Below are 11,610 nucleotides of genomic sequence, written 5' to 3' on the forward strand. Positions count from 1 at the left end.
TTATAATAGAAATGGATGTTGAATTTTGCAAACATTTTTTACTGCATCTATTAAAGTGACCATATGGACTTTCTTGTATAATTTCATACAATGGTGTATTACATTAAATGATTTTTGAATGTTATATCAACCTAAGATAAACCCAATTTGGTCATAATGTATCATCCTTTTTATATATTGTTGAATTTAGTTTACTAAAATTCTGTTTAAAATTTTTGCATCTATGTTCCTGAGGGATACTGGTAGAAAGTTTTCTTATGTGTCTATCTGGTTTGTATATCAAGGTAATGTTGGCTACATAGAAGGATTTTGAAAGTATTTCCTACTTTTCAAATTTCTGGATAGGTTTTTTAAAAGTTATTACTATTTCTTCCTTAAACATTTGATAGAACTCATTAATGAAACCATCTGGGCCTAGTGTTTTCTGTGTGGGAAGGTTTTTAGCTATACATTCTATTTTTAAAAATAGATGATACTATTTACATTATCTATTTTTTCTTGAGTCATCTTTGGTTGTTTCCGTCTTTTGAGGAATTTGTCTACTTAATAAAAATTTTGAAATTTTCTGGCATAAAGTTCATAAAATTCCTTTACTATCTTTTTAATACTTCTGATATATTTATTGATGTTACTTTTCTTTTCCTTCCTTTTTTTTTTGATGTTACCTTTCTAATTCCTGGTAATGAAAGTTTCTGTCTTTATTCCATCGCCCACCCCAATTAATTTGGCTGTAAGTTTTTTAATTTTGTTGAACTTAAAAAACAAAATTTTAGCTTTCCCTGTTTTTTTTCTGTTTTCTCCTTCATTATTTTCTGCTGTTCTTTATTATTTCCTTTCTTCTTTTTACTCTAAGTTGCTCTTATCTTTCTTGTTTCTTATAGTAGAAGCTGAATTAATTGATTTGAGACTTTTCTTCTTTTCTGATATATGCACTTAGTCCTATAAATTTTTGCCTAAGTACTGTTTTAGTGTCATCCCAAAAGTTTTGATGTGTTTTTATGTTCATTCATTTTATTCATTAATTATTATGAGAGTCAGAACTCTAATCTTACACATTCTTAAACAGGGTTTTATCCTGAGGAAAAATGCTAGAATCAGGTGTTTCTTTTACTGCTTGTTCTTCTTTCCAGAGTTAGGTCAGGCTCTATTCTGCTTCTCTTTTAGGTTAATTTCTCCTACTGGAAGCCCTTTACTTTATTTAAAATATAGTTTTGAGATTTCTTTGTAAATATCGCTAATTGAATGTCTTCATCTTTTCTCCCCTCCTGAGATCTAACAAAAATGATAGTGAAGAAAAATTTTAAGTTATAAAGCCATAGCACAAAAAGAGAGATGATGAAAGCAGATAAAATATATAGTTTTGTAAGATGGAAAGTGGATTGACAAATGGTAAGTGACTTAGGTTTTTATTTACTCGGAGTGCCTGCAAAGTGGGAGTATTGGGGGGGCGACACCACATGAAACAAGCCAATTTCTACTCTGAAACCTTAGAAAATCCAAGAATTGGAGGCATCAGGTAACTTTGAGGCCAGGAGGATAATAAAGCTAAGAAGTAGTTAAAATATATATAAGGAATTCTTAGACTCCAGATCTCCTTCCTGAACCAGCACTTAGGGGTGAGTGTCATACTACAACTTCTTATAGAAAATGAGAATGTTACTATCCAGTAAAATTGAACATATGAAGCTTTGTCATGGAAAGTACAAGGCATAGCAGAGGACAGGAATGAGGTACCTTACTAAAAAGAGAGATCATATGGAACCCTATATAATACATTCTAAGACCCCTCACTCCCCTCTTAGTCCCCAAATACTGAAGTCCAGTGAACATAACTCACCACTAAAAAAGTAGGTGGTTAGACTATTCCTTTGAGAAATCTGACTAGCCCTCAAAAAGCTTCCAAATACAGGAAAATCTTGGTTTGCAAGCGTAATTTGTTACAGAAACATGTTTGTAATCCAAAGCACTTGTATATCAAAGTGAAGTTCCCCATAAGAAACAATGGAAACTCTTTTCTCCTCCAAATAAGGGAAACTCAGATGATTCACTCCACAACCCAAAAATATTCATATAGATATGATTACGATACTGTAATATAATACAAAATAATAAAGAAAATACAAAATATAAAGGAAAATGAACAAATTAACCTGCACTTACCTTTGAAAACCTTTGTGGCTGATATGAGGGAGACCAGAGAGAGGAGGGTTATTGTGTAGGATGACTTTCACTCTCACTAATGGAATCACTGCTATCTAATGGCTCAATGGAATATTTTTCTGCATCGGGACCATTGTATATGCTCACAAGGATGTTGAGTACAGTGTTAATAAACTCTTGCCATATACTGTATTTAATGTAACTGGCAATAAGGCAGCAGGGGAAAAGTCTATGTCTGCAGGCAGCCTGACCTAGAATGAAGCAAAGAAAATTCCTAAGCTTACTCTTGAATGAAAAAGCAAAGGACTGTTCATAGGTGCTTTGAAATGACTAAAAATACACTAGTGCCAGTTGTGGGCACCTTCCAGCATTCTGAAAAGAACTGATTTCTGACAAACACCGCAGCCTGAGACTGAGGATCTGAGCATGGGAGATGATCACCCACATTCCCGAGAGAGACAGAGAGAGAGAGAGACAGAGAGAGGGAAAAACCATTGGCTCAGTTGTGATCATGTGAGGTTCGGCGTCACGTGTCACTTGTATTGCAAGACATTGCTCATTTATCAAATTAAAATTTATTAGAAATGTTTGCTCGTCTTGTGGAACACTTGCGGAATAAGTTACTCGCAATCCAAGGTTTTACTTATTAACATTTTAGAATAAGCATATGAAATTATTAGGTTCCTACTCAATCACTCAGCAAGTCACGAAGTCTACCCTCACATGAGTTTTTAAATAGCTTTTTCATGCCTGTTTTATTCTTTTTTTTAAATTAATGCTTCTTATTTATATTTGAGAGAGAGAGAGAGACAGAGACAGAGACAGAGACAGAGACAGAGAGACAGAGCACAAGCAGGGAAGGGCCAGAGAGACAGAGACAGAATCTGAAGCATGCTCCAGGCTCCAAGCAGTCAGCACAGAGCCTGACGCGGGGCTCAAACTCACAAGCAGTGAGATCATGACCTGATCTGAAGTCGGATGCTTAATTGACTGAGCCACCCAGGTGCCCCAATGCCTATTTTCTTAAATATGACTGAAGAAATGCGAGATTTATGAAGAAAGCTTCCATCTTAACGGTTCAAAGAATAAAATAAACAGCAGAAGAAAAAGAAATTAAGGAGGGGGCAGAGATAATTTCAGGAAACAGTAAAAAAAGAAAAAGGAAATTTTTCTATCTTGTGAATGGGTTATCTCATATAGAAAGAAGTAAAGGGATTTCTTAGGGTGATGGTGAATAGAACTCCCAAGATCACAGCTATTCAGTAGTCATTAAGAGAATCAATTTTGATTAGAGTAAGAGAATGGAGGTATTCAAGAGTAATGTCTCCAAGGAAAAAAATGTAACCTAATGACCACATTGAGTGGAGCTGTAGAGTTTTGTCAGATACTTAGGGACAAGTCAGTGATAGCTACAAAGAAAACTAAATAAAGTTGAAGCAGTTATTAGTTCTAGAAAAAATATGTAGCTGTACAAGAAAGGAAATGATATTGTGCCACATTGATTCAGCCCAAAAATATTTATATAGTCATAATAATTTAAGGACTGAATGCTGATTTAACAAATAAATGATGATATATCCATAATGGAAAGTTGAAGTATTAGAAGTGTGTATGTTACTGAATTAGCACTAAATATTCTGAAGTCATAAGTCAGTATTTAATATTTAAAAATAAAAAAAACTCAAGAAATAACAAAGATAAAACCATTGTAAATGTTGAGTGTAGTTGCCTCTAGGGGGTAGGAAGTGCTTTGGGCTTCCATTTTACATTATGAGACTTGTACTTTTGGCTCTTAAAACTATGTATGTGTATTTCTTAAATAAAAAATTAAAAAAATAACTAGTAACCAGAAAAAAGGTTTTCCTGGGTATGTACTGAGAACAAATATCACTGTGCCCTCCAGCATTGCATGCAGGGCAGGGGTGGGAATTCTAGAAAATTAACTCTTTCAAATGTACTTCATTAATTAATTACCCTGATAACAGCTCCAGATTCTTTACTGCTCTTTGTATTTTGTTGATTCTGAGCTTTGAGTATATCTGAGGCTTTCCTGGAAAGAACTGTTCCCAATCCTGCAATAGACTATACTTAACTTTAGGCTACATCTTTACTGGTCTTAGAGTTTACTATTGGAGAGTGGAGGAAAGAGCAGAGAATAACAAATAGGAAATTGAAATAATCAGAGATAAAGTGAAATTATTTATTCATCATGCATCTGGCACAGTGCCAGGTAATGAGATTGAAAAGCTGGATAAGACATATTCTCTATCTTCAATGAGCCTTCATTTTGAGAGGAAGATAGATTTATACATAATTTAAAGCCATGTATATGTTTCTCAGTAAATAAGATTCCAGAAAGTCTACAGAATTTGTAGTTTGCTGATTGCATTGATAGTTTCTTTCCTTCCATGGTGCTATGGATAATTCTTGTATTTTCAATAAATTCAGTCGGATTTTTAGGGAGAACCAGCAGTAGATGTTATGCCCAGAATTCGTGATCCCCAAATACCGCCAGGGAGCCGAGTCCGATGTAAAAGCAAAAGAGCCTTTATTCGAGCTAGCTCGAGCTCAATCCCCTACCTGCACCGATCCAGCGGTGAGATACCGGGGAGAGAGAGGGAGTTTCAAAAGCACAAAGGTTTTTTGGGGGCCTAGGGGCAGTTGGTGAGGTAATGGCTATGGCCTCAGCTGATTGGCTGGGGAAGGGTCCTGGGGAAGGGTCCGAGTCCTGTTAGGCAGGTGAGGGGGGGGTTACTCAAGGGGAGGAGGTGTGGTCAAGGTGAAGGACACAGAACAAGATGGAGTCGGCCGGCGTAGGCCTGCCCTTTCATTCCCCCCTTGTCATGTAGCTTAGGGACCCAATCATGGGACCGGCTGCATTTATGGTGACAAGGGGAACAGAGTTTGGAGGTTTACGCAAAGTTCTGGGAACCAAGTGTCCCTGGGGTGGCTCTGGGGTGTCTGATTAAGTATTGTCCCCGAGCTGGTGTCTATGATCTGCCAGGTGATGGTTTGGGGGGCGTGGGGACTCCCGGCAGCATGAGCAATGACAAGCAGAGTTAACAGAGTTACTAATATTAGGTAGGTCTAATGCGCTGTAGCTTGAGCTTGAGCGGGTTGTGTTGGTCCCGACTGATGGCCCATCGCGTGACAACGTCCTTCCGGATTGAGGAGGGGTCTGCTGGCTGAGCGTGGGTGTGGACCCAGGTCGCGACGCCGTCTACCTTGACAGTGGTGGGGGTTGTCAACACCACGATGTAGGGTCCCTTCCAGCGCGGCTCGAGAGTCTCTCGGTGGTGCCTCTTGACGTAGACCCAGTCTCCCGGCCTGTACTGATGAGGTGTCGGGATTGGGCCAGCCTCGTAGATGGCACGGAGGTGCGGCCAAATGTCCTCGTGCGCCCTCTGGAGCCCGCTCAAGGAAAGAAAAAGTTCTTGATCTTTAAACTCAGCAATAAGTTCAGCTCGAAGGCTGGGAATAACAGGGGGTGGCCTGCCAAACATGATCTCGTAGGGAGTAAAACCCAGAGTGTAAGGAGTGTTTCTAACCCGGTAAAGGGCATACGGTAGGAGAGTCACCCAGTCCCCGCCAGTCTCCATGGTTAATTTGGTAAGGGTCTCTTTTAGGGTTTTATTCATTCTTTCTACCTGTCCTGAGCTCTGGGGCCTATAAGCACAATGTAATTTCCAGTTTGCCCCCACCGCCTTGGCTACTGCCTGTGTTACCTGCGAGATAAAAGCTGGTCCATTGTCTGATCCTACCATGGCAGGAAAACCATACCTGGGTAAGATGTCTTCTAGTAGCTTCTTAGCCACCGTCTGAGCCGTTCCATGCTTGGCTGGGTATGCCTCCACCCAGCCAGAGAAGGTGTCTGTAAATACCAGGTCCTCGTGTAGTGCCTCGTCGAAGATGGTGGGTGAATTTTTGAATCCCTGAGGTAGCCGTGTCCAGGTGAGTTGCCCACTGTAGCCCTCCTCCGGATCATGCCACTCAAAGGCGAACAAGGGTTGGCTCTGGGGTGCCAACAGCAGACTGAAGAAGGCGTCCTTTAAATCTAGTACAGTATACCAGACCCTGGAGGGCGCCAAGGAGCTCAAGAGAGTATATGGGTTGGGAACAGTTGGGTGTATGTCCGCGACCCTCTTATTTACTTCCTGGAGGTCTTGTACCGGTCGGTAGTCATTTGTATGAGGCTTTTTGACCGGCAGTAAGGGGGTGTTCCAGGCAGACTGGCAAGGAACTAGTACCCCTAGGCTTCGTAGTCTCCGGATGTGTGGCTGGATCCCCTTCTGGGCCTCCTGAGACATGGGGTATTGTTTGATCCTTACCGGACTCTCTCCTGGCTTGAGCTCTACCAGGACTGGGGTCCTATGAGCAGCTAGTCCCATCCCCCCTGTCTCTGCCCAAACCGAGGGGAATTCTTGTAGCCATCTGTCTATATTATCCTCTCTCGGGAGTGCCTCCTGGTGGAGGAGGTATTCATCCTCCAGTTTCATGGTCAGGACCTGGATGGGTGGCCCTTGCCATCGGTGACCTGAGGCCCCCCTTGTCTGAAAGTTATCTGAGCTCCAATCTTGGTCAGTAAGTCCCATCCTAACAGCGGGTAGGGGCATTCTGGTATTACCATAAAGGAGTGGGATACCCGGCCCGTTCCCAAATCTACTGTTCTTCGGGTAGTCCATGAATACTGGCTCATACCAGTTGCCCCTTGTACCCAGGACTTCTTGCTGGCTAGTTTTCCTTGTGAGGTGCAGAGGACCGAATGTTGTGCTCCGGTGTCGACAAGGAAGTCAACAGGGGTCCCCTCCACTTTAAGAGTTACCCTGGGTTCTGGGAGAGGGTCCGAACCCCGACTCCCCTAATCACTTAGTTCATCTAGCTCTAGGACTTTTACTTGATCAGTCTTGCTTCCCTTCCCGCCGGCCCTTTTTGGACAATCTCGGGCCCAATGCCCTATCTCCTTGCAGTATGCACACTGATCCTTCTGCAGCCTCTGCTTCCCCCCCTTGGTGGTTCCTTTACCTTTTCTTGCGTCGTCTGCCAGCTGCCGGAGACGGCGGTCTCGTTCCTCAGGGAAGTCAGCAGTGGTAGCTAGTAGTATTCTGGCCGGGTCTCGAGTCTGCTTACTGCTGGCAGCCGCCATGGCGCGACCCTGCTTGTCCTCAGGAGGCTCCTGGTTATTATATACCTTTTCGGCTACCACCAGTAAGTCCTGAAGACTTTTTTCTCCTAGTCTATCTATTTTCTGTAATTTTCTCCTAATGTCTTTGGCCGATTGGTTTACAAAGGCCATGATAACAGCTGCCTTGCTTTCCGGAGCCTCTGGATCCATGGGGGTATAGGTACAGAATGCCTCCACGATCCGTTCTAAAAAGGCAACCGGAGATTCATCTTTTCCCTGTTGTATATTTCCTACCTTGGCCAAATTGGTTGGCTTTATAGCAGCCATTCGGAGACCCCCCATTAGAGTCTGGCGGTAGACCCGGAGCCTCTCCTTACCTTCTGCCGTGTTGAAATCCCACTGGGGCCGAGTTAAGGGGAAGGAGGCATCTATCTGAGCCTGGTTGGTGGTGGGATTCCCGTCTGTGCCCGGAACTAGTTTTCGGGCCCCATTGAGGATTCTTTCTCTTTCTTCAGTGGTGAACAGGACCTGCAAAAGCTGCTGGCAATCGTCCCACGTGGGCTGATGGGTAAAAAGAACAGAGTCTAATAAATCAATAAGTCCTGCCGGTTTCTTGGAAAACTTAGGATTCTGAGCTTTCCAATTGTAGAGGTCACTAGTGGCCAAAGCCCAATAGTGATGGGGCTGATTCCCCTCCGTGTCTGGGGGTCCGGTGGCTTGCAGGGGCAGAATAGTGGAGTCGGCGGCGGAGGCGGATTGCTCCCTCTGAGCCCTTTGTCTGGTAAAGGGCGGGCTTCCCCCTGGAGAGCTTCCGCCTCCCGCTCTCGGAACAGTGTCTGCCTCCCCCGGAGGGGGAGGATGGTGTTCTTCCGGCATCCTAGAGGGGTTATACGGGGGAGGAAAAATTAATTCTTCTTCAGTACCCCCCTGTAGGACAGGGTAGAGGGGTGCTGAAGGCTGGGTAAGACTTTTCCTCTTCTCTGTCTCCTGCAAAGCAAGAATGGGTTTTGGCTCCGGAGGGAGCGGGGCTAGGAAGGGCTTAAGCCAAGAGGGTGGGTCTTCTACAAGGTCCTGCCAAGTGATAATGTAAGGGAGCTGATCAAGATGGCCCGTCTTAGGCCGAGAGATGATACTCCTGACTCAGTGGATGATAGGGAGGTCGAAGGTCCCCTCTGGTGGCCATCCGACATTGAAAGTTGGCCACTCGCTAGAACAAAAAAACTGCAACCGACCCTTTCGGACTTCCACACTGAGGTTGTTAGCTCTTCCCCTCACATCCTTAAAGTGATCAATCATAATACTTAGAGGAGTAGTCTGAGTCTGTCCCATAACGTCCGTCCAGTAAGTCCACAGAACAAAACAGAGAAACACAAAAACAGACAAACAGAGGGCCCCTAGAAAGTCTTCCAACTCCATGGAAGCAAAACTGAGAGCTAGCTTAGACATTTGAGGGGATTCCATTTCCCTCCAAAACCGATGAGGGGATTCCACGTCCCTCCAAAGATGACGGCCTCACACCGACCAGCGGGAGCGACCCGCCTCATCTCAGACCTTTGAGGGGATTCCACGTCCCTCCAGAAGGGAGAATCGGAACGTCTTCCAAAACTCCCGGCCCGTGGCCCTCCAGTGCGTCCACTTAGACCGCGTCGGGCACTACCAGAATTCCAGAAATGAGCTCACACAAAAAAGACCAAACAGACAGACACTAACCATGGCCAGTCAGGCTCTCCGGGTTGGGGGTCCCTCGGGGGTCTTGGGGATCCCGGACGAGCCCCCAAATGTTATGTCCAGAATTCGTGATCCCCAAATACCACCAGGGAGCCAAGTCCGATGTAAAAGCAAAAGAGCCTTTATTCGAGCTAGCTCGAGCTCAATCCCCTACCTGCACCGACGCAGCGGTGAGATACCGGGGAGAGAGAGCGAGTTTCAAAAGGACAAAGGTTTTATTGGGGCCTAGGGGCAGTTGGTGAGGTAATGGCTATGGCCTCAGCTGATTGGCTGGGGAAGGGTCCTGGGGAAGGGTCCGAGTCCTGTTAGGCAGGTGAGGGGCGGGGTTACTCAAGGGGAGGAGGTGTGGTCAAGGTGAAGGACACAGAACAAGATGGAGTCAGCCGGCGTAGGCCCGCCCTTTCAGTAGACATATGCTCAAGACTCTATTTGGATCAAAATATATATATATTTTCTCTGATCTTTGAAAATTTCATCACCTATTTCTGATGTGTTAAATTTAAGATTAAACATACTTTATGATATTTTAATAAAATAGATATTGGCAATTAGTTCGTTTTAATTTTGATAATTTTTAAAACATTATATAGTGGGTAAAATAGGTGAAGGGGATTAAAAGTACACTTATCTTGATGAGGACTGAGTAATATATGGAACTGTTGAATCACTATATTGGACACCTGAAAGTAATTAACACTGTGTGTTAACTACACTGGAATTAAAATTAAATCATGTCATAATTTCTCTTTAAGTCATTTTATTACTTTGTCTCCTTCATTTCCTTATTGTTTTTCTTCTTAACGCTGTAAATCTTAGGCCTTCTGTGATGATCCTAAGGAAAAGTTACCTGAAAAAGCTTTTATTATTTTTCTTTTTTTTTCTGCAATTTTACTATAAAACTCACTCTATTACACACTGTTTTTTAAGTATGATTACAGTTGGGGAATTCATTTTGCCATCTTACTAAATTATGTTGACCTAGATTCACTATTCACATTTGAATTTCACAGCAGGCTTTTCTTCAAATTTCTTGTTAAGCTTTTCTTTTTATTTTCACAACAGAATTTTAAGACCTAAGGTTAGAAATCTAACCAGTGTGTTTTCTTAAGATGTGAATTCTAAGGAGACTTCCTGTGGCACATCTCTTTAAGAGTGTTTACTAACGGAAAGTGGTTGAAACATAGAGGAGGAGAAATAACAAATAGGAAATTGAGGCAATTAGAGATAAAATGAAGTTATTCATCATGCATCTAGCACAGTGCTAGGTAATGAGATTGAAAAGTTAAACAAGACATATTCTCTGCCCTCAATGAGCCCTCATTTTGAGAAGAAGATGGATTCATATGTCATTTAGAATATTTTGGAAATGTGCAAAAAGAAGGATGATAAAGAATGGCAAGATTTTAATGATGCCCTCAGAAAGTTGCACGGAGTATTTTAGACTCAAAGGCAAAAGAGAAACCTACGCTTAACCAGTAAATGGATTTCCAGGGGTTTCTTAGTAAAATTTGAGAACTATCTTAGGTCTTAACCACTATGCAACTGTATGGTGGCAGCCTCTTGATAGTAGTAGAATATGTAATCCCAAAGTTAGTTATGTAATTGCAAAGTTCAAGAAGACCTTGGGTACCCCATTATGATGTTAACTTAAGACCAGGGTAATAAAAGATGCTATGGTGTTGTAAAGGTGCCACTTTATAAAAAAACCAAAATTACTAGGTCATCTGAATGGCTGATTGCATGTTTTAGTCTTGGATGTGGATAAACCATTTTAATTAAAATTTAACTCCTAAACTCATTAGAAAGTCTATTATTTTGCTTTTTTTTACTGAGTTATTAAAACCATATAAACTATCAAACTGCAGAAGACATGCTAGGTAAAAATTGAGTTATAGTCTTTTTTTAACTTTATTTATTATTTTTTTTTGAGAGAGAGATAGTGAGAGTGCACATGTGAACAGGGGAGGAGCAGAGAGAGGGAGAGAGATTCCCAAGCAGGCTCAGTGCTATCAGTGTGTTGCCCAATGTGGAGCTTGATCTCACAACTGCAAAATCATGACCTGAGCCAAAATCAAGAGTCAGAAGCTTAACCTACTGAGCCACCCAGGCACCCCGAGTTATAGTCTTAACTAAAGCTATAGGTTCTAGACAAGGAAGTTTTGTTGCCATCTCCCTCCACTCCATCTGCTTATTCCATTTAGAGTGGAACGAATTTGAAGCAAAATCGTAATTTAAGTTTGAAGCATTCATTTGCTGTTCTCATCCTTCGTCTTCCCCCACCCTCTTTTTACTCCATTCCATTAAGATATCATCTCATCTGCTCTACTTTAGCCTGAAGGGGCATCTACATCTCATCTATATCTGACCAAAAACCAAATGTAGCTTCTAGCTAAAAGCTTATATTATATAACTCTTATATAAATCTACTCTTAGCAGTAGATTTCAAAGCAGGACATAAGTTGAGATCAACATTGAAGTTTAATATTCCATGTAGTTTCAAAAGCCTATATCATAGAATAAAAATAACCAAGTATTGCTGTATAAGTCATTTTGCGGGGGGGGGGGGGTTGGCAGAGGGAATAGCTTTTAGACAATAAGTC

The 11,610-nt window shown here is 42.1% G+C and overlaps 1 protein-coding gene across 1 annotated transcript; it reads right to left on the bottom strand.

Moving 5' to 3' along the window:
• Nucleotides 1-4,684: 4,684 nt before the first annotated feature.
• Nucleotides 4,685-8,987, bottom strand: LOC131502422 (uncharacterized). Its single transcript, XM_058713164.1, is given in 2 exon segments — nt 4,685-6,686; nt 6,689-8,987. Coding segments are annotated over 2 exon segments (2,919 nt in total). The 5' UTR covers nt 8,159-8,987; the 3' UTR covers nt 4,685-5,237.
• Between the last annotated feature and the right edge of the window lie 2,623 nt (nt 8,988-11,610).

The sequence above is a fragment of the Neofelis nebulosa genome, chromosome X, assembly GCF_028018385.1.
Source record: "Neofelis nebulosa isolate mNeoNeb1 chromosome X, mNeoNeb1.pri, whole genome shotgun sequence".
In the NCBI taxonomy this organism is placed as follows: Eukaryota; Metazoa; Chordata; class Mammalia; order Carnivora; family Felidae; genus Neofelis; species Neofelis nebulosa.